Source organism: Dama dama, chromosome 14 (assembly GCF_033118175.1).
Source record: "Dama dama isolate Ldn47 chromosome 14, ASM3311817v1, whole genome shotgun sequence".
Lineage (NCBI taxonomy): Eukaryota > Metazoa > Chordata > Mammalia > Artiodactyla > Cervidae > Dama > Dama dama.
In genome coordinates, this window is record NC_083694.1 from 22,088,077 (window position 1) to 22,111,511 (window position 23,435).

General features: G+C 45.6%; 1 protein-coding gene across 1 annotated transcript; it reads left to right on the forward strand.

The window, feature by feature from the left end:
- Window positions 1-462: 462 nt before the first annotated feature.
- MTARC1 (mitochondrial amidoxime reducing component 1) lies at window positions 463-22,319 on the forward strand. Its single transcript, XM_061161195.1, has 7 exons — window positions 463-747; window positions 3,978-4,151; window positions 9,127-9,289; window positions 10,191-10,331; window positions 12,038-12,099; window positions 12,187-12,258; window positions 20,762-22,319. Exons 1-7 carry the CDS (start codon window positions 476-478, stop codon window positions 20,889-20,891), a joined length of 1,014 nt encoding a protein of 337 aa, XP_061017178.1. The 5' UTR covers window positions 463-475; the 3' UTR covers window positions 20,892-22,319.
- Window positions 22,320-23,435: the final 1,116 nt, after the last annotated feature.

A 23,435-nucleotide genomic window follows, 5' to 3' on the forward strand; every position in this document is an offset into this window, starting at 1 on the left:
CCCGCAGATGAGGAGAGTGGCTGAAGGCAGCCAGGCACCCTGCGAAGGCCACCGGGTGCCCGTTGCTCCTTATTCCCAAGAAAGGGATCTGCCGGCTGACTGATGCGTCCTGCGAACTCTTAAAAAAAAATTAGGTTAAATAAACAACCCACAAATACGTAAATAAAATGGTCACTCTTAGCGATCATGGGGGAGGGTACTTCGCTTTGCAGCCGTAGGCGGCGGAAGTGGAGGAGGCGGTGGGAGGTGCTCCCCCCTCCCACCCGCAGCTCCCCCGGGCCACCCCTCGGGAGAAGGACGCGACCTTCCGATCGGCCGGAAAGGGGTTCAGAAGTCGTCCTTCCTTTGGACTCCGGGCCAAGGGCCGCACCTCCCCCAGCAGCCCCGGGCGGCGGGCGCGCTCCCGCCCGGCTCAGATTGGCGCGTCCTTGGTGGGCCCCGCCGGAGGCCCCTCCGCGCCCGCGATCGCTGGGTCATGGGCGCCGCCGGCTCCTCGGCTCTGGCCCGCCCGGGCCTCCCCGCGCCGCCCGGGCCCCGCTGGCTGGGGGTGGCCGCCCTGGGACTGGCCGCGGTGGCGCTGGGAGCCGTCGCCTGGCGCCGCGCGCGGTCCAGGCGGCGCCGGCGGCTGCAGCAGGTGGGCACGGTGAGCGAGCTGTGGATCTACCCGGTCAAGTCCTGCAAGGGCGTGTCGGTGGACGCGGCCGAGTGCACGGCCCTGGGGCTGCGCAGCGGCCACCTGCGGGACAGGTAGGGCCGGGCGCGGGAACAGCGCGGGATGGGCTCAGAACGCCAGCGGGAGCGGCGGAGGCCTGCAGGATCCTTCCCTTACAAAATGGGATCTGGCGAGGGGGGTGACGGGGGGAGGCAAGGAAAAAGAGAAAAGGGGGCCATCACCTGCCTAAGGCAGACGCAGGGTCCCTACCCGCCTTGGGGATATGGCTGTGTTTCCACCTCCCACCGGCTCTCTCACGGCTTGCGCTCCAGAGTAAGTGCGGCATCTTCCCATTTGTCCCCAGGTGTCCGCCGGTGCGCGAGCAGACTTCAACTTAGTCTAGCGGGAAACGCGAGCTTCACAGGCTTCGTCCCGGCCACTCTATTTTTAGCAATTATCTCTTGAGAACTTGGGAACACAAGGAGCTTTGGAGCCCAGCCTTCAAGGAGCACACCAAGGTGGAGCACATAATCGTAATAATAGCAGTTAAAGCTTAAGCTTCTTGCAGCTTAAAAAGTGCTATTGCTTATGCTATTTTCTCTAATTCTCTCATGCACTCTTTTATGGGTAAAAAAACCCCTCAGGTTCAGAGCCACACCGTCGTGAGCGGAATCATGGTTCTTGTTTCCTTTAGCATCCTGGTGCTTTGTAAACCCTGGTTTTATTCTACCTGGGTGGTCATGACCTGTGTGAATTCCTGGGGTTCAGCAAAGATTGCCGGGGCCCAGAGCAAGCAGCTTTGTCCTCTTCTGGGTCTGGCTTCAGCCTCACTGTAAGGCTGCACTTCAGACTCCCTCCCAGACCAGTCCTCAGTTTATGCAGGGAACAGTTACAGGTAGGACTGATGCAGGCTGTAAATTTCCCTCTTCTGGCTGCCCAGAGGATAATTCATGAGGCAGTGGAAAGGTGAGCTGTTTTTGTTATCATCCCATCAGAAAACGTGATAAAGAGAAGCAAACACAGGCTTGCAGTCCTAGATGATAATTGACTCAATGTGACAAGTGCCCGGGAAGCCGGAGGAAGGAGCGGGTGGAAGGACTTTCTAGCTGGAACTGAAAATGTGGTCTATACACACTGGACTATTATTTACCCAGGAATGAAGTTCTGATCCATGCTACAGCATAGATCTTGAAAACATGATGTTAAGTGAAATAAACCAGAGACAAAAGGACAAACACTGTATCATTCCAGTTATATGAAATATCTAGAATAGGCAAATTCATAGAGAGGGGAAGTGGATTAGAGATAGCCAGGGGCAGGGGCCAGATGGGAATGGAATAGGTAATTATTGCTTCATGGATACTGAGTGTCTGGGATGATGAAAAGGTTCTGGAAATAGATAGTGGTGATGGTTGCACAACATTGTGAAATTATTTAATGCCACTGAATTGTGTGCTTAAATATGGTTCAGATCCTATTTTTTTCATGTCCATTCTCTGTTGTTGGAGATTTGCATTGTTTTTATTTTTGGCATCATGAATAATGCTGCAGTGAACATTGGTGCGCAAGTACCTATTTGAGTTCCTGCTTTTAGTTCTTCTGGGTATATGCCTAAGAATATGTTGGATATTTTATGCTGTGTGTATTTTATCACAGTGAAAAAATTGAAAAGGAAAAGAAAGGCTGGCATATGTGAGATCACGGATGGTGAGAATGACTGGGAGGGCAGCTGGATTGTAAAGGGTCTTGCAGAAGAGTTAGGGTTTTATTCTAAAAATTTAACTATGGGGGAACTTTGCATGAGGGTGACATGATTAGATTTGTATTTTAGAAATATCAGACTACCACTATTACAAGGAAGGATTAGCAGAAAGAATATTCAAGTGGTGGTACCAGGAATCTGACCCAGGATAGAACTGTGTCCAGGATGAAGAACCGATAAGAGGAATTTCCTTTAGGACAGGCTTACACTAAGTTTATTTTTCAGCAGGGCTGAGCAACTCAGCCACCTGCTGGAGGTGGTGATCTTAATTATCTGCCATATTTTTTACTTATGTCTGTGGATCTCTGGGAAGGGAGAGAGTGGGACAAATGGAGAAAGTAGCATCAATGTATATACACTATCAGGCGTAAGATGGATAGCTGGTGAGAAGTCGCTGTGTAGCATGGGCAGCCCAGGGATGGGATGGTGGGAGGGGAGGGAGGCTCTGCAGGGATGGGATGTGTGTATAATTACAGCTGATTTGCATTGTTATATGACAGAAACCAGCACAACATTATAAAAATTAAGAAAATGAAAAATAAAAAAAATATGAATGGCCAAAAAAAAGATACACGCAAAAGAAAAAAAGAAACACAAGCTGACTCTTGTCATAATCATTCCACTCAGTGTGAATCTTCAGTTCAGTTCAGTCACTCAGTTGTGTCTGACTCTGTGACCCCATGGACTGCAGCACACCAGGCCTCTCTGTCCATCCCCAACTCCTGGAGTTTACTCAAACTCATGTCCATTGAGTCGGTGATGCCATCCAACTATCTCATCCTCTGTTGTCCCCTTCTCCTCCTGCCTTCAATCTTTCCCAGCATCAGGGTCTTTCTGTTTAGTATCTATGGAAATGACCAAAATGTTAGTGTGTCTAGCTTCCTGGGTAGCTGAAGTGCCCTCTATGCAAATGCATCTTTTTTTTTTTTCCTGGAAACAGTTCATTCTATTGCTCTTCTTTCTCGATTTCTCTTTGTTCTGGGAAGTACCTCTAGACTCTGAGTATTGAGCCAGAAAAGAGTATTGTCCACATTAACAATAGCCCTTTTGACAAATTGCAGAAGTCACAGCTCTGATTACTGAAACGTTAACTTTTTTGAAAGGTGGGAGTGGATTTGGCGAAGTGTAAGTGGCGTTGATGGTTGTTCAGCTGGACTCCACAGTCTGTGGACAATACAGCAGTGTCTTGTTTCCAGCAGCAGGAATGCCTCCTGGTGCCAGGCATGATGCTTCCTCGTCTTTCTCTGAGATATCATCTACTTAGGGCAGCTGAGATGAAGATACAACTTCTTTGATTTTTGTGCCATCAAGGAGCTCAGAATGTTCTGCAGATATTTTGTTCGACGCATGAGTGATTATTAAACACTGTGAAATGAACTGACAGATTCAGTCTTGCTGGACTGATGAACTGATGTTTAGGACAGACAGACAGACACACACATACACAGAAACACCAGGCTTACAGCGAGGAAATCAAAGATGACAGTGCACCCCTGAAGCTCCCCCAGAGACTGGTTGTCTGTCATGGTGGTCCATGCATATCTTGTGTTTTGAAAATGGCAGGTTTTGGCTTGTGATCAACAAAGAGGGGAACATGGTCACAGCGCGACAGGAGCCCCGCTTGGTCCTGATCTCCCTGACCTGTGAGGGTGACGCGCTGACCCTCAGTGCGGCCTACACCAAGGACCTGCAGCTGCCCATCAAGACGCCCACCACAAATGTGGTGCTCAAGTGCAGGTAAGGGAAGGCTAGACCTTGATCTTGACGTGAATATGTCTTCGTACAGTTTTGGCAAGCTGTGGGCTGTGGAGGGAATTCAGAGAAATGTTATCAATAATTAACTATTGATTGCAGATGTACCATATGTAGGGTCAAGTTCTCAACGTGGTCATGATCTAAAAGAAGGTGGGAAAGGGGGCAACTTCAGAAAAAATATGCGTCGATGTGGAGCAGAGAAAGAAGTCTTTTGCAGTAAACTATGGGAACAAAGGCACATTGACATAACATCACCAGTGGATAAAGGATGCAAATTGGGGCAGAAGGCGTGGAGGGAGGATCCTAGAGGAGGTGAGGTTAGATCCATGTATTACCTTGAAATCATCTCTGTCTTGCTAGGAAAGACTGGGAACTTTCCAAATCTGAGTTATGGAAGGAGTCATAAATGGCTATATGGCCCATGATATTTAGTCCTAATGAAAGGAACTTCCAGAATAGACAAGAATGTCTACAATCAGAAGAGTGACCTGACCTGCAGATGCCCAGGAGTCCTTGTCATAGTGAGAGTAGATATTCAGCCAGGAGGCTGCTCTGTACAGAGGCCCTTTCCTTAACATCAGAAGAACAAGCGGGCAATTATTCCAGGAAAAGTGGCTCTGTCTTAAGAAATCATGTCTAGAGTTGGATTTTTTAAAATCTTATTACAGGAAAGTCAAAATGTGATCTAATTATACTGTTGTAATAATGACTGCCTTTTGAATTAAAATGCAACGTGAATGCTAAATTAGTCCACAGCCTATTATAGAGAATAATATCACATCAAAAAATGTAGCTACTTGATTGGAAAAAAAATGAAGTTACCTAAAAAGTTTAAAGACACCCCAAAACTCAAAAAATGCAAAATTAATATAATTTCCATAATATCAGAATTGTAAATATAATGTTTTAATTTTAATTTGGGGCTTCCCTTGTGGCTCAGCAGTAAAGAATCTGCCTGCTAATACAGGAGACTGGAGTTCAATCCCTGGGTCAGGAAGATCCCCTGGAGTAGGAAATGCAACCCACTCCAGTATTCTTGCCTGGAAAATCCCATGGATAGAATGAGGCTGGTGGCTTCAATCCATGGGATTGCAAAGAGTCAGACACGACTTAGTGACTCAACAACATTTTGCTGGTTTTTCTGATTATAAAAGTTATACATATTCATTGTTTAAAATTGGAAAATACCAAAAAAAAAAAAAAAAAGAAAACAAAACCCTTCTGACATCTGTAATTCGTATTTCGACATATCTTCTTTCTGTCTCTAATCGCTAATACTTTAAAAACCATTGAAATAGTACAGAAGACTGTCTTGAATATGATTCACATACTTAAGTGGACATGTTGAGTATTTTTCAGATTGTTAAAAAAGTCTTCAAACATACAATTTTCATGTTGGTATGATATTTCATCCCATGAATGTCTTTGAATGCCTTTTGACATGTCCCCAAGATTAAACATTTGGATTGTTTTCAGTTTTTTTCTAGGTATGAAGAAGAATGTGATGAATAACTTGGCATAAATCTCTGTTCATATTGTTTATTATTTCCTTAGGGAAAAAATTTTAGCAGTGGTTTCACCAACAAGAGTATGACTCCTGTAGACTTTTATTTATTTATTTGGCTGTGCTAGGTCTTTGTTGCATGGACTTTATCTAATTGCAGCGAGCAGGGACTACTCTAGCTGTGGTGTGTGGGCTTTTCATTGCGGTGGCTTCTGCTGTTGCTGAGCATGGGCTCTAGGGCATGCGGACTTCAGCAGCTGCAGCTCCCAAGCTCTAGAGGGCTAGCTCATGGACTTAGTTGCTCCGCAGTATATAGGATCTTCCCCGATCTGTGTCTCCTGCATCGTCAGGTGGATTCTTTACCACTGGGTCATGGGGAAGCCCTCCTGTAGACATTTGATAGATGTTGCTATATACTATATAGATATATATACATGCATATATATGTATATAGTGCTAATCATTTTGCAGAGTGGTTATACCATGTATATATTTACCAGCAGGTTATGTTTCTTATTTCTTTTTGACCATTATGTTCAAAAATCTTTTGCCATTTTTGTGAGAAAAAACAGTAATTTCTTACTGATTTAATTTGTATTTTTGATTGCCTGAGGCAGACTTTTTAATATGCCTATTGCAATGTGTATTTCATGTTTCTCCACACTCTGGTTCCTGCTTGCCTGCCAGGGTGAGACATTTACCCATAATTCCTTGTGGTTAACAATTTTTCATCTAACTATTGGTTCACTTGGAATCATGTGAAAGCTTTTCCTGCTCCCATACAGGCTTTTGGTTTATTCCCCCAAAGACGACACAAGGGCATGTTGGGAAATTGCAAAATAAGGAGGCTTAGACGTGCTATAGATAAAAGATGCCAAAAATCCTTTGAACTTAGATTTCCTTTAGCAACCCAGGCTATTCTCTTGTGAAGGAGCTGTAACTTCAGCTCACTTTCTTAAAGATTTCTGATGCGTTTGGAGGGCCAAAACTTTCAAAAGTTCATGATCATAGTCACTACACTTGTTTTCACAGCTTTCAGATAGATGTTTTCAGGAGATTTTATGAGCCCAAATTCTCATATCTTCTCAATACCTAAAAAATCAATTAAATCTGCCCCTTGTGACTTGCAGCAACCTTCCACTAAGATGTGTGCTTGACCGCACAAATACTCTGTCACCAAAATCACATACGAATAGACCTCCCCCCACCTCTAGGGAGCATTTCCTCAGAGCTATCTGAGAGGCTGTCTCCTGGGCCATAGTCCTCAGTAAGTCCCCAAATTAAACTGAACTTGCAGCCCTCATGTTGTGCATTTTTTCAGTTGACACCCCCAGTTGGCCCCATAGGTACCCCCAACTCTTAGCATGCCTCACCCACATCACCGCCAACTCTGGCTGGCTCCCGGTTGCATTTCTGACAAACTTTGGCAGACAGCACATACAGTGAGCACGTACAGGAAGGTAGCTTAAATCTGCAGGGCCAGGAAAGACCACAAACTTAAGCTTTAGTGCCACTTTTGAAGGGAGAAAGGGAATCTGACAGCATTTGGCCTGGTGGGTTTCAGGATTGAGAGAAAGCAAACAAGCGTAAGAATTGTGCCATTTAAGAGAGCAAGAAGCATGGAGTAGGTGTATCCAGAGAAGGCCTGAGAAAGCCTCAGAATCCCCACCAGGACTGACGCAAGGTGTTTCTCTCTGGAAAACAGTTGGTAAAGACTGGAGGAGGTGAGTGCTACTTCAGATGCAAAGCCAGCACCACAAAACTCTAAGGAATGCAAAAAAATCATTAAAACATTATATCACCAAGGAATCGTAATAATTTTTCACTAATCTATTTCAAAGACACGGAGATCTGTGATGTGCCCAATTAACTGAAAATAGCTGTTTTAAAGACACTCAGTGATACATAAGAAAACATAGAAAGACAATTTGATTAAATCACGGAAACGATAAGTGGACAAAATGACAGAAATTCTGGAGGGGAAGAATAAAATGAATGAAATTAAAAATGCAGTGGAGTGCATCAACAGCTGAATGGATCAAGCGAAGGAAAGAATCTGTGAGAATAAACACAGGATCTTTGAAATTATCTAGTCAGAAAAGAACAACAAAAAAGAGTGAATAAAACCTGTGTGGTCTGTGGGATGTCATTAAAAGAAACAATTTGTGAATTATTGGAGTTCCTGAAGAAGAAGAGAAATAGAAGGTGGCAGAAAGATTATTTGAAGCTAGGAAATTCCCAAATCTGGGAGAGATTTGCTATCAACGAATGTGATGAAAGGGCTTCCCTGGTTGGCAGAGATTTTTTAGATATGAGAAGCACAAACAAGAAAAGCAAAAATAAATAAATGGGACTCCATCAAACTAAAAAACTTCTGTACAACAAAAGAAAACTATCAGCAAAATGAGAAGAAATATTTGCAAAACATGTATCTGGTAAGGGGTTAATAACTCAACAGGATAAAAACTCAAACAATCCAATTAAAAAATGGGCAGAGGAACTAAGTGGACATTTCATATAGAAGACATAGGTCCCTTGACTCTGTCCTCTTTCCCAAACTTCAGCATTTTCAAAACATGATCATGATTTATGTTGAATTATAAACCACTTACTTACTTACTTGATGTTTTTCTTTAAATTGATTCAACTTTTAAAAAACCTGAAATATGGAAGGAAGGAAGCGTTAGTCGCTCAGTAGTGTCCGACTCCGCGATCCCATGGTCTGTACCCCTCCAGGCTCCTCTGTCCACGAGATTCTCCAGGAAAGAATACTGGAGTGGGTTATCATTCTTTTCTCCAGGGGATCTTCCCGACCCAGGGATCCAGCCCAGGTCTCCTGCATCTTCTGCATTGGCAGGTGGATTCTTTACCACTGAGCCACCTAGGAAGCCCCTATTATCATTATACCAGCCTTTTAATAAAGATTTCTGTCCAACTGGGTAAACCACATTCTTGCAGCAATTTTATTTTATACTAATACATTAGGTTTCTTCTGGAGAACTCCCTCTCTTTTCAAACACATGATTTCATTTTATTCTGCCTGCTTTCCTTTCAGGCAAGGCATCGCAAGGCTGCATCTGCATCTCTAGTTTATAAAATAGATAAGCAATGAGGATTTACTCTATAGCACAGGGAATTACATCCAACATCTTACAATAACCTATAATGGAGTATAATCTGCAAAAAAGCTGAGTCACTGTATTGTGCACCTGAAATTAACCCAATATGGTAAATCAACTATAAAAAAAGTGGAGAAAGGAGGGATTGAAATTCTGTCTTTATTGGGTTTCCACATGGTTCAGAGTCAGGGCCAGGCTAAAATGACGTCTCCTGGTAATGAAGGAATTACAGCGACGTCACAGCGAGGTGCAGACTTTCGGATCTGTGCGGGACGTGGCAGGGTGTCCAGGTTGTCAAAAAGTCATGCCTGTCCTTTGTCCCCACCCCTCGAAGAGTGCACGGCTTGGAGATCGAGGGCAGAGACTGTGGCGAGGCCGCGGCCCAGTGGATAACAAACTTCCTGAAGACGCAGCCCTACCGCCTGGTGCACTTTGAACCCCACATGCAACCGAGAAATTCTCACCAAGTAGAAGACGCATTCCAACCCACGGACCAGGTCAGAGGATCACCCCTTGGTTTTTGGCCTTCACTGTGTGTCCTGTGGAAGGCAGGCTTCCTTGGAAGGGGAGAGCATGGCACATGTCAGCTGAGCTCAGATCTCATCTTTTATCTTTTGTGATCTCTTATGACAAAAGCTGTTACTTTTGTCACAAGCTATTGGTAAAAAATAAACCCTTCCCTTGGGAGCATCATCTGTATTTCTCGATTTGGAGGACTCTTGCATTTTTGTCCGAGAGCAAAAATTCCTACTTATAGAAGCTTCTGGTGCCAACATGGCTCCAAAACTCTTGTAGGTCAGTATCTTTCCCAGTCCCTCTGTAATTGCATGAGGAGTCAGCCTTTTTACACTGGGATTGCCATGTTGTGTCAGATCTCAGTTGGGCAAATGAGTGTAGGCATGGAGATCCACAGATTTAAAATGACCAGGCTGGCCCTTAAAGGAATAAGGCTTTAAAAATTCATCCTAAGAGTGAAACATACAATGGTTTGTGGCACCATTGCCACAGCCATTTTGAATGTTGATTTGCAGGTTTCATGAAAAATACATATCCATGGAATCAGTGACTATTTTTTATCATACCTAATGAGGTCATCAAACCCAACCACCTTATTAAAATCAACCTGTGAGAGTTTGGAGGATGAGAAAGGGGCAGCTCTAGGATTCTGAGACCCCATTTTCTTCACTCCATCATGCAGTTCCTGTTATCTGCAAGGCTATTGAAAGCTTCTGAATTGCTGTGACTTTCCTATAAAAAGAAATAGAGAAATACTTAGAAAGATTGCGTGGGGAGGTGGCGTGAGGGAGGGGTGGAAGGTTCCAGGAACCAGACCCATGTGACCTCTGAGAAATGCCTTTGTGTGGTGTCACGCTCTAACAATACTTCTTTCCTCTTCAGATCCCGTACTCAGATGCCAGTCCCTTCTTGATCCTTTCCGAGGCATCGTTGGCAGATCTCAACTCCAGGCTAGAGAAGAAAGTTAAAACAGCTAACTTCAGGCCCAATATTGTAATTTCAGGCTGTGGTGTCTTTGCAGAGGTAATGCTATGCCTCCCTTGCTCCTTTCCTTGGATTTAACTTTTTTTTTTTTTTTTAATTTTTTAAGGTGTGAGGGTCTTTGATGTTTGATTAGGTTATTCTGAAGGATGCATATTTTTTGGGGGGACCACAGTGCCTCCTGGTGGAGAAATGTACACAGAACAGGCTGGGGCACTCTAACCTGAGGTGCCCAACATTTTGGACTGTTGTGAAACACATAAGAGACTCATTTTATGATTAAAAAGCAAAAACAAAACGCTGCAGTACACATATGAAGAATAATACACACTATTAGAGTTAAAATTCTGGGTCTGGAGCTTTCTCTCTGGCTTGTGATCAACAAAGGACTGGGCCGGTTTGTTTTACCTCTGGATTCTTGTCTTCAGCCCTTTTGTGAGGGTAAGATGGTCAGGATCACAATCAGACGTCCTTCCTTCTTATTATTGCCTTGAGTCCCTCACCCTTTTTTTGTGTCTCTCAAAGTTTCCACCTTGGAAGACTCAATTCAGATCCCACCTTTTCCTTAAAACCTCCCCTGACCAGAGCAGGGCAGCCTGAAAATCCCTTCTCTAAACCACCAGTACCAGGCTTGCTTGCACAGATCAATCAGCACCAGGGTGCTGTCTGACAATGCTTTCTCTCTGGTTTTCTGGACCTTTTAAAAGGAATACTGATCATTCACTTTTCTTATGTGTATGTGCTGTCTCCCCTGCTGGATTTGAGGGGCACAGGCCATTGATTTGATTTGTCCTTAGAGTAGGCACCAGTGACCCAGGCCATAGACAAATGCCCAAGGAACTTCCTGGGCTGGAGAGCTTTGTATTAATGAATGCTCCTCTGGAGATGCCAAGGGAAGTGAGGTTACTGGCCTGCTCTAGATTTGTTCCTATCCATTCAGGGGAGATACAAGGGAAATAGATGCAATGATTAAGGATCTTTATCCATTTTAGGCGAGCAGGAGAGGATATCCTACAACCTAGAGTAATCCCCCCTCTCCGTAACCGCTTCTCTATTTCACCTGCTTCCTGCACCAGCCTCTACCCTTGCCTTCCCCACCGCCTCCAGTCAGGCAGGGTCAGTCAGGGAGGCTTCCTGAAGGAGATGAATTTCTTTTTTATTTTTATTTTTAAATTTTTATCAGGGTATCGTTGCTTTACAATGTTGTGTAAGTTTCTGCTGCATAGCAAATTGAATCAGCTATATTTGTACCTATATGACCTCCTCTTTTGGATTTCCTTCTGATATAGGAGAATTGAGTAGAGTTCCCTGTACAGGTTCTCATTAGCTATCTATCTTATACATGATATCAATAGTGTATATGTGTCTGCCTCCACCTCCCAATTCCTTTCACCCTCTCATCCCCCTTGGTATCCACGTGTGTTCTCTATGTCAGCATCTCTCTGCTTTGCAATTAAGTTTGTACCATTTTTCTAGATTCCACATATGAGTGATACCATACAGTATTTATTCTTCAGAGATGAGTTTCAATTCTGATTTTACAAGTGAGAGGAAGGTGAGCGTTTCGTTTCAGGGGAAAGAGTTGACAGATCAAAGGCAGAGGGTGGAAACAGGAAGGCATGATGTGAAGTCAGCCATCACTGATGGAAATGGCTGCTGAGCTGTCGAATCCCATGACATCCCCTCACAGGGGTGAGTCAGGGCTGGGGCTCCGAGGTGCTCACCGGACTTATGTGTTTTGGCCCCAGGACTCATGGAATGAGCTTCTTATTGGTGACGTGGAACTGAAAAGGGTGATGGCTTGCTCCAGGTGAGACGCACGCGCTGCTGCTTGAGAATGGGCGGAGAAGGGGACTGTCTGCTTTGTCCGGTGTATGATGCCTGTGTGTGTGTCCAGGTGCATTTTAACCACAGTGGACCCAGATACCGGCGTCATGAGCAGGAAGGAGCCACTGGAGACGCTGAAGAGGTAAGACCATGCGATTTAATATCTCTTCGAAGAAGCAGGGAGAACACCATGCAGGAGTATTCTTGAAGTAGAAGGGGGTACTAGTGACTGGGTAATATAGGAAATATTCCTGGGTGCTTTGATCTCGGAATGCCTACTTGCACAATTAATTTTACTTTTCATTTAGAATTCGTGATCCGAGCACACCAGTTAAAAAGCAACAACACATGGTTCAGATATTTTGACCAACTTTACTATGGACTTCAACTTTACTATGGACTTCCCATTAGGTGACCTCACAAAGTCATTAGGTGTGATAAGGGCTTTCTGGTGCTTTAAGAAATGCCCAACTGTTTTGGAGGAACCTGTTGAAGTATGCAGGAGTGAAGTGAGGTGATACCTGGAGTGTGCTGAAATTTTGGCCAAAGCACAGATGGAAAAATATATCAATCTTGATAAACAGAATCTGGGTGACAATTAGGTGGGGATTCACTGCACTATTTTTTCTACTTTTTTGTTTATGTTAAAATTTTCGCAGTAAAAATTTTTTAATGAAAGTGACAGGTAAGTTTAAATTGTATAGATCAATATTTATGATAATGTTCATTTTGAAAAGCTGATTACAAAATTGCATATATAGTACTGACTTTTTTATTATTTTATTTTCCTTTTTAAAATATATAAATTCACCTGAGTAGCTAAAAGGCTGGAAGTCTGTAAACTAAGGTGCTCTTTTGGTAATGGAATTATGGGGAAAATATATATTCTGATGGGTAGCCTCTAAACTTTCTCTAAGCAACCTGCAGTACATTTGCTAAAACAGTTCACGATCCATGCCCTCCTGTTTTCTGCAAATCTGGAGCCAGGACATGGTGGAAACCCTTAGAGTGATGCTCATCTTCCCTGGTCTTCCGTTTTGAATGCAGGATCACAGGTGGGCTGTCAGGTCTCATTTCTTCAGCCCCTGAGGCCTTTGGCTTGGGCCCTGACATACATCCTCGGATATTACTTGCAGAGGAGGATAGGGAAGATGGGGGGCGGGGTTTGGTAACTTCTGCTTTAGGCAAAGCCCCAGAAGACTTGAGGAAGGAATACAGTGGAAGTTTGGCCATCTGACATAAAAGGCATCATGAAGAGCACATTAAGAGGAGGTTATACTGGGACTTGTGTGACCAAACTTGTTCCCCTGGAATGGGAATCTGTTTCATTCCATCTTTCACCAAGTTCGTTGGTCCAGGCTCTTTGGACCACCAGTCTCCTTTAATCAGCACTCATCCCTCTCTTGGGCTTCCCTAGTGGCTCAGATGGTAAAGAATCCGCCTGCAATGCAGACCTGGGTTCGACCCCTGGGTCAGGAAGATCGCCTGGAGAAGGGAATGGCTACCCACTCCAGTATTCTTGCCTGGAGAATCCTATGGACAGAGGAGCCTGGTTGGCTTCAGTCCGTGGGGTTGCAAAGAGTCAGACACAGCTGAGCATGTACACATACATCCCTCTCTGCTGATCCTGCTATCCCAGAAGCTACTATCTGGCCCCTCCCTGGCAGGCTGAAGCCTGGGGGTTGGGGCTCTGTCCCAGACAGCACATTGCCCCCAGGCGTGAAGCCAGCACCTGTGGAGACCAGCGTCCTGCATCAAGACCAGGCTATAGTGAGGTGGACAGTCGGCATTCCGAGGCCAGGCCACATGGCAGAGAGAGGGAGGTCAGGAGCAGAGTCAAACAAGGTGGGTTGGAGGGGGTTGGGAGGGGAGATTCCGAATTACTGAGGTGAAGGGCAAATGGCTGCTTTTTCTCTGGATCCCCACCACTGAGTGCGAATTTGCAGAAACATTCAAAGAGGAGGCTACACCTGGGTGGGAGGGGAGTTTCGGGGAGAAATCCTGCATGTGTATGTATGGCTGAGTCGCTCTGCTGTACGCCTGAAACTATCACAACATTGTTAATCGGCTGTGTGTGTGTGTGTGTGTGTGTGTGTGTGTCTGTGTCTGTGTGTGTCTCTGTGTGTGTCTGTGTGTCTGTGTGTGTGTCTGTGTGTGTGTGTGTCTGTGTATGTGTGTCTGTGTGTGTGTGTGTGTGTGTTTGTGTTTGTGTGTGTGTGTGTCTGTATGTGTGTCTGTGTGTGTGTGTGTTTGTGTTTGTGTGTCTGTGTGTGTCTGTGTGTGTGTGTGTGTGTGTGTGTGTGTGTGTGTGTCTGTGTGGCTTAGTCGCTCAGCTGTGTCTGACTCTTTGCAACCCTGTGGACTATAGCCTGCAAGGCTCCTCTGTCCATGGAACTCTTCAGTCAAGAATACTGGAGTGTTTTGCATTCCCTTCTCCAGGGGAGTCTTCCTGACTCAGGGATCGAACCCGAGTCTCTCGTGTCTCCTGCTTTGCAGGCGGATTCTTTGCCATCTGAGCCACCAGAGAAGTCCCATTAGTTGGCTATATTCCAATACAAAATAATAAGTTTAAAAAAATAAGCTTCGAGGATATATTGTACAACATAGGGAGCATAGCCAATATTTTATAATAACTATAAATGGAGTATTATCTTTAAAAATCATGAATCACTACACTTGTAACATATAGTATTGTACATCAACTATGCTTCAATAAAAAAAAGAGAAAAGAAGGAAAAAAAAGAGTCGGACAAGACTTAGCAACTGAACAACCACCAAAAGTTAATAGGTGGTATAACACTTAAGATTTATACATTTCACTCCTTGTAAATTTTATCACCCCTCAAAAATAGTTATGAAATGTTAACCCTAGGAAATGATATTCCAGCTGAACTGTTTCAAGGTGAAATTTGCTGACATCTGTGACTTAATTGGAAATGGAAAAAAATGACGATGGATTGATGGATGGATAAATATATCTGATAGAGGAAATACAGTGAAATGTTATGTGTAGGGTCCAAATGGCTGGCAATTGAATGTTCTCTGTAAAATTCTTTTAACTCATCTGCCTGTTTGATGATGAAAGTGTTAGTCACTCAGTAGTGTCTGACTCTTTGCAACCCCATGGACTGTAGCTCACCAGGCTTCTCTGTCCTTGGAATTCTCCCGGCAAGAATGCTGGAGTGGGTAGCCATTCCCTCCTCCAGGGGATCTTCCTGACTCAGGGGTCGAACCCGGGTCCCTTGCATTGCAGGCAGATTCTTTACCATCCGAACCACCAGGGAAGCCCAGGAGAGGGATGGGTGCTGATCAAAGGAGACTGGTGGTCTAAAGAGCTTGGACTAACGAGCTTGGTGAAAGATGGAATGAAACAGACTCCCTTTCCTGCATTGCAGACAGATTCTTTACTGTCCGAGCCACCAGGGAAGCCCCATTTGTTTGAGGATGGTCATAGTGAAATGTTGGAGAAGACTTTATTAGATGCGTTTGGACACTCTGGAGGGGAGCGAGTCTGAGAAGCTGCAGCGAAGGACTGGTGATTCCTCCAAATGTGCTGGCTCACTCACAATTAGCACAAACTGGAAGTTCTTCCATCTTCCCACTTTCCTGTGGTCGCTGAGGAGCTCTGCGGAAGGGGAAGGCAGGGCAGGTGGGGGACAGCGCCCCGCCGTGGTGTTAGCAGTCCTGGTTCTGCCAGGGGAACAGCAGGCTCCTCTCTAGCTCAGGCCCTAGCTATTCCTCCCTGTGAAGTCAGTGGAACAGGACAGACCGCCGTTGGTTCTGTGTACAAGCCAGCCAGATGATCTGGAGAACTGACTGCTATCCATTTGTATACATCATCTTGTTCTCTCCTCCCAACAGAGCTTGGTGCCTGGTACCTTTCCTTCTGGATTCAGAAAGTGTCTGTCTTTGGGGCCAGTCCTCTGAATCTTTGGGGCCCCTCCTTCCCTTGGGATCTTGTGTTTATAGAAGGAGGAAAATTGACCCCTGGGAGCAGCCCAGCCCTCTGGATCTCCTGCTGCCCCTCAGCAGCTCAACCATTCCACCCTAATTGCTCTTAATACCCCAGGAGACGGGGCAGCCAGCCTAGGTGTCTTCTGTATCTTACTGAGATTTAAATTGCCATAGATGCCATGATTTATGTCCCTCCCAGGACAGATGGCCATAAATCGGGAAGAGAAAGGCCTGGGCCGCCTGACATAAATCACAGAAGCAAAGCAAAGTGGTTTTGGGGGCCTCCCCTCCGCTTCCCGGCTATCCTCCTGGGCAGGGTACTTGGGCACACTGCCTTCCCTCTTCCTGGGTCCCCTGTGCCCCAGGGCTGTGCTGATCCAGGAAGGCAGGTTCTCAGCCGGGAGACCAGTGCTGATCGCAGGCCCAGAGGAACCTTTGTGAAATACTCACAGTGGAGGCCGGTCTGCTGGCAGGAAAATATGAAGAAGGAATTACTCTTTTCTTTCTGGAGGGAGAGTGACTCCCACCCTGATCCCACAGGAGCCGTGCGGGTCTGTCATTGTTCCTTTCAATAGGAAGAATCAGCTCGCTTGTTCTGTCAATACACACGTTTTGTTAGATGCAGGAGGACTTGGACAGTGACATTTGCTGCTCTCTGCCGGTGTCAGGCTGTGCTGTGCTGAGGTAAAGACAGAAGGATTGGGTGTGGGTGATACTATGGAAGGAGACAGCTGCCTCCCACCTGACCAGGCTCTGCCATCCCCTGCCCCCAAAACTGTGTGACATTGGCAAGTCAGATACATGCTTGATGTTTCAGTTTATTTGCAAAAACTGACCTAACAAGAGTAAGTGGCTTAGTGGTAAAGAATCCACCTGCCAGTGCAGGACACACAGGAAACCAGGGTTCAGTCCCTGGGTCGGGAAGATCCCCTGGAGGAGGGCATGGCTGCCCACTCCAGTATTCTTGCCTGGAGTAGCCCATGGACAGAGGAGCCTGGAGGGCTACAGTCCATGGGATCGCAAAGAGTCGGACATGGCTGAGAGTGAGCACACACGCATGGACTCATGACACCTCTCCTGGTTTACGCTCCCCCTTGGTTAGAATAAAGCAATAAATACTACTTTTTAAAATAGATGATAAAATACATAATGACCATGTAGACTGTGGTTATTGATAGGCTCAGCTTATGAGCTTGGCACATTCTGAGAGAAGGAAAATCCTGGAGACACTTCTTTCCATTTTCTGAGGCTGCAGTAAAGGCAAGGCAGCCCAACCTGCTTGGCCTTCAGCCCGTCCTGTCTTCACAGTGCTGTTTTATTCCTGACCTGATCGTACACATAACAGGTTGGGAGTCCCCAGAAGTGGCCTGTGCCCTCGGTGGGGACCCAGTGGTGATCAGAGACCCAGCTTGCAAACCATGGTCTGGGCATTGACCAGTAAGTGAGTAAAGCAAGCAGCTCTCACTAGTCCATAGCACTTTATAGGTAACAGTTTCCACTCACACCACACCCTTAAGGATGGAGACCTCCGTTTAAGTGAAACAAAACGTGTGTCTCCCATTAAAGTGGGAGTGTGTTTCATATTCATTGGAAGAGAAAATTCACTAAGAAAGGAGATTTTATGTATTTTTTGACTGTGCTGGGTCTTCATTGCTCTGAGGGCTTTCCTCTGTTATGGTGAGCGGGGGCTACCCTTTAGTTGTGGTGCTCGGGCTGGCCACTGAGGTGGCTACGCTTGTTGCAGAGCACAGGCTCCAGGGCGTGCGGGCTTCAGTAGTTGCAGCTCTCGGGCTCTAGAGCACTGGCTCAGTAGTGGTGGCGCATGGGCTTAATTGCTGTGTGGCATGTGGAATCTTCACGGACCGGGGATCAAACCCACGTCTCCTGCATTGGCAGGTGGATTCTTTACCACTGAGCCACCAGGGAAGCCCAAGAAAGGTGATTTTTACATGTATTTGTGATTTATTAATCCGATCATCAGGGTTTCCCTGGTGGCTCAGATGGTAAAGAATCTGCCTGCTATATAGGAGACCTGGGTTCCATCCCTGGGTGGGAAAGATCCCCTGGAGAAGGGAATGGCTACCCGCTCCAGTATTCTTGCCTATAGAATCCCATGGGTAGAGGAGCTTGTGGGCTACAGTCCGTGGGGTCACCAGCACCACAATCCTATCATCAGCCGCAAAAGCAAAATTTGTATATTTGGGAAAAAAAAAATCAAAGAGGATCCATGTATGAGATCATGCCTTGTTTTCAGTCTCTTGAACAAAAAGCTTGGTGTGGATGTAAATTCACAGACAGTGGACAATATCGCCTCAGTCCCACAAGGGGTCGCTGTTGATCTCATTTGTCGAGTCTCCCCGCAGCCTAATGGTGACAACGTCAGCAGGAGCCTAAGTGGGACCGAGCTGGGGGCTTTGGGCAGTGCCGCGCCTACAAACCAACTCCTTGGCCCAACCCTTAGCAGGGTCCTCCCTTCCTAAGTTACCTGGAGGCGGAGTACCTGTGTGCGTGAGTAGTGATGGCAAGGGCAGGGAAACCTGTGCGTGGCTGAACGTTTGTGCAGAATAAATATTAACCCCCTCACCTCTTCTCATGTGTGTGTGTGTAGTATCCAGGAGGTACAAAGATGACCGGGGTCACATCCCTGGTGGGAAAAGTCCCGACTCTGAAATGAACCAGACCTCAGTTCTGGCCCCAGCCTGACCACTTAGATCCTGGGCAAGTCTGTTACTCCTCTGAGACCTCCCTGTGAAGTGGGGACAATACATATTCCCACATAGGCATGTTTCAGGGATTAACAGATAATCTGTGTGATGTTCTTTGTAAACTGTCAATGTTTGCACAGAACTGACTCTCAATCCCCTCACTGAGATAATCAGAGCCTCAGGCTACCCAGCTTGCAAGAAGCAGAAATCCCGAGTCATAAAGTGCCCGATCTGCCTCCATCCTGAAGAAGTCACCCTCCAACAGACACATCTCCAAATTTCCCTGGTATTGCAGGCTGAGAGCGGAGAGGCAGGCTAGGAGACGTGCCTGGTTGCCAGGGTCCAGCGTCATTGCAGAGACCTGACTGCAGAGCAGGGGAATGTTGTTGGCCAGGCAGGACCAGCTGAATCAGCGGCTCATGGTTCCCATCCACTTGTTGATTTATTCGTTGGCTCAACCAACCTCATTTTGAGTGGCTTCAATGTACCAGGTGCCGTACCAGGCTGTTGGCATACAACAGTGACCAGAACAGACACAGTGCCTGCAAATGCGGGGAGAGGCTAGAGGTTTTGCCCTCTCCATTTTCTCATTAGCCACCTCTGATTTGCAGAGCAAAATTAGGTCTGAGTTGTTGCAATAGTTTTTTTTCTCAGAACACAGTAGAATGAAAAAGTGCTTTCCGTCAAAATGATATAAAAATGATTAAAGTTGGAGTTAGATTAAATGAGAGACAGAAGGAAAACTTCCTCCTGGTGGAGGTAGAGGAGGGGAGAATCTTGCCATGTTATTCATGCACATCCCATGTACACTTTTCCTGGTGATTCTTGTTTTTTGCCTGACAAAGATGTGAATTTGTTGTTGTTGTTTGGTTGCTCATTCGTGTCCGACTCTTTTGTGACCCCATGGGCTGTAGCCTGCCAGGCTCCTCTGGCCATGGGATTTCCCAGGCAAGAATATTGGAGTGGGTTGCCATTTCCTCCTCCAGGGGATCTTGCCCACCCAGGGATCCAACCCGAGTCTCCTGCCTTGCAGGCAGATTCTTTGCAGTTGAGCCACTGCAGAAGCTCCAAAGATAGGAATACTGCTCCTAACAGAGGGTTTTACTAACACGTTCATTTGTTGAACAAATGTTTGTGGGTCACTGGTGACATATAGGGTCCAGCCTTGGGTGTGAGTGATACAAGGGAGTTAGTCACATTTCCTGCTCTCCACAGACTCTCTGTTTTGTAGAACAGACAGACGTGCTTTAACAGTGTAGGACATAGCACGTGTGTGTTCAAGGGGCAGCAGAGAAAATCCAGGATGGGGAGACCACTCTTAGCCGGGGGATCCTGAGTTTCTTTCCCAGGACATGTGGCTTTGGAGTTCGGCCTTGAAGAAAAGGTAGAATTCTAGTGCTTGGGGAACTGGGGGAGGGGAGTCCACAAAGGAACCACCAAACCATGGGGGGAGAAAAGAGTTATTAGAGTTGTCTGAGGATGCATGAAGTGAGATTGTGATAGTGGAAGAAAAAGTGAGAAAATTCAAAAGGCGTGGTACATGAAAAACCTCAGGACCTGGCAGCTATGAACACACTGGAAAGTGAGGGAACCGGTGTAAAGGATGACTCCTGGCCTGTCAGCCTGACGAACTGCTCAGGCTGTGGTTCTGATCACAGCTGTGGAGTCAGGAGGAGAGATGCCGAGGGAAGTGATAAAGTAATGTCTAAGCATATTGAGTCCCTAATTCCTTAGTGCCGAAAAAGGGAACATTCCAAAGAGAAAAGAGGTGGGAACATAGCCATTGGTTGCACTTTGGAAGTTGGTGCACTGGGTACAACGCCAGGAGGCGCTATTCTGAACTCTTGAAGGGAACGGCGCTCTCTGGAGCAGGGCAACATGGAGGCCCTGTGTGGGGTGGATCCGTCAGCCGAGAAGAAATCACATCCGGTTTGAGCTCTTCCTTCTGATTGTCTGTGACTCATTATGGTCTTTTTCCTGTTGCAGTTATCGCCTGTGTGACCCTTCTGAACGAAAGTTATATGGAAAATCACCCCTCTTTGGACAGTATTTTGTTCTGGAAAACCCAGGGACCATCCACGTGGGAGACCCTGTGTACCTGCTCGGCCAAGAATAGGAATCATATGTCCTGGAATAGCAGATGCCTTTAAAAAATGTCTTCAAAACTGACAACACTTGAAACACAGTATTTTGGAATGGGCATTTGACTCCTCAGCGTTTTCTTTAGAAAAACTTGTAGTCTCCAAGTTTTTCACCTTTTTCTGGACTACTCCCTCATGTCCCAGTGCTTCCAACATCCCAGGGTACAAAGCAAAGGTTTGATAACTTAATAGGACTTCAGTAAGTCACCTAAATGACAAGGCAGGATTCTAAAAATCGCTTGTTTAACTATGATTGTGGAATAATTCTTTCTCCTTCTTCTCTATTCACCTACTCATAACCTCCATCATGTCACTGCTATGACTTAGGGAAAAGGAGAAAAGAGAAAGGGTGGGGGATTGAGAAGAATGTTCTGGAATATTTTCTTACCCCATGCCTCAGCATGCAATGGAAATTAAATAGCACTCCAAATAAGGCTGGACTGTCACTTCACTTTTCCCCCGCAAGTCCTAGACAGGCTTTTAAAAGGGTATAAAGAGCCTGACCTTCAGTAAACACTTAGATGTTCGTTTTCCCTAGATCATTTTGGATCTGGCACTATTACCTCCTAGTGTCCATGGGCATTTGATGGATCCTTCACGTCACACTGTGCCTTGGGTGGCAGGACAGCAGAGATGTCAGGGAAGAAAATCAACTCATGAGAGCAGCATTGCTGCCAGACTCTGACATGGAATAGGAAGAACGGAAGACAAACAAAATCTTCCTTGCCATGAGACAGAGTATCAACTATATCCCATTGGTGAGACCAGACTTTTCCCAGCATACGAGAGAGAGCAGTCATGCTAAGTAGGCGAGGCACCCTGTCTCCTGTTGTCTGGGATGCTGTTGGTGTTGCCCTGGGAAACGATGCCCAAAGAGATGGTCAGGAGAGGACATGAGGCCACCTAGTGGCATTGTCACGGCTCAGCCATGCTGTTGGAAAGATGGAAACGTACGGATGGGTTTTAGTTTTCTATCCTAGAAAATTTTTTTGAAAGAAACTGAGGTAACCTCTAGGTATTCTCTGCTTCCCTGCTGTGGGAATTTGGTCCTAAAAGCGTGGCTGTGCTGCCACAGGGTCCTTCTGGATCTTGCTGGTCCCATCAACTCAAGACTGGTTGCTCCTCCTCAAAACCAGGATGAAAAAGTTCTGAGATCCATGGTTGAGAAGAAGTGTGATTGTGTGATCTGAAATAAACCACTTTATTTCAGGTTTTGAATAAAATCTTTCAAAGGAGAAAAGGAAAACATATGTCAATTCACTTAACAACCAGTATCTAATTTTTCTCCTGATCAAATTATATAACTCTAGTATCTGATGATGTTTATCTTTCATTGCCATTTTGCTCTTTGTATTAGGAAGCTAAGTCATGAAAAATGTGTTTCAAAACTGTAAATAAATGGAAGCTGCTTTGACTAGTTTCAGGTTGTACTCACTTCTTGGCAAGAAGTCAGACTTTGAAGCTGACAGATGTGAATGAGCAAAACCAATCATTCTGTCACCTCACTCACACACACACACACAACATCCTCAGGCATACTCTCGTCTTTGAAGGGCTGTCATGTAAACATACTTTTTAACCTAAAGCCGTGTATGTTTCACTTTGGTTTTATAAAAGCTGTTAGTAATGGTTGGAACCTAGCCTAGCTCTGAGGTTAAGTTATAAGGTAACAGGTGCACGTATATATGTTTTCTGGGCGGTGAATTATTGCAATTTGTTTTCCTTGCACTTGAAGTGAAGTGGAATTAGAATAATTAATCAGTCATCCTTGGCCCATCACCTTCCCCAATAAATTCACTTTATGTTGAAACTACAGATAAAGTAAAAATATTGGATTGGCCAATACAATGGAAAAACCCAAGCAAACTTTCTGGCCAACCCAATAAGAATTCAGCAAGTAGCATTACTAATTGGACCTTGGAAATCCATGGCAGAACATGCACAGGATTTAGGAAACCGTATGATTATCAGTTCTGTTGAGAGCAGCCAATACTTAGACAGTGATGAGAAACTCAAGGTTGGTTTGGTGGCTGGCCCTAGATAGTATTCAGGGGCAAGGTGAATGCCTTAGACTGGAACTTCTAACCCCTTGTCAATAGTAATAGCCACTTCCCGAGGGACTCAGCCTGTGTCAAAGGCCACACTCATGCAGTCCCTGTCCTGTGCATGGCAGGGCAGCCTTCCAATCGAAGGGGTACCTAACCCCCTCCTCATTTGTGCAGAGTATCCTGCTCCTCAGAGTGTGAGGAAGATTCCAGTTTTAAGACAGAGGTTCCAGTGACCTCTAGAATCTCAGAGTTGTTGCCAAGCTTTCTGTCAGTGAGATTTAAAAACCATTTACTTGTGTTTATTTTATATTTAATGAGTTGGTTAATGCCAAAGGCAGGACTGAAGTCTGGTTTATTTTGGAGACTGAACCTTTGCACACAATTCCACTTGAAGTAGAGGGTCAGGAATAGAGACCACCGCAGACCCTCAGCGAGGTCTCCTTAAAGCTGTGGACGATGGACTTTCATGGT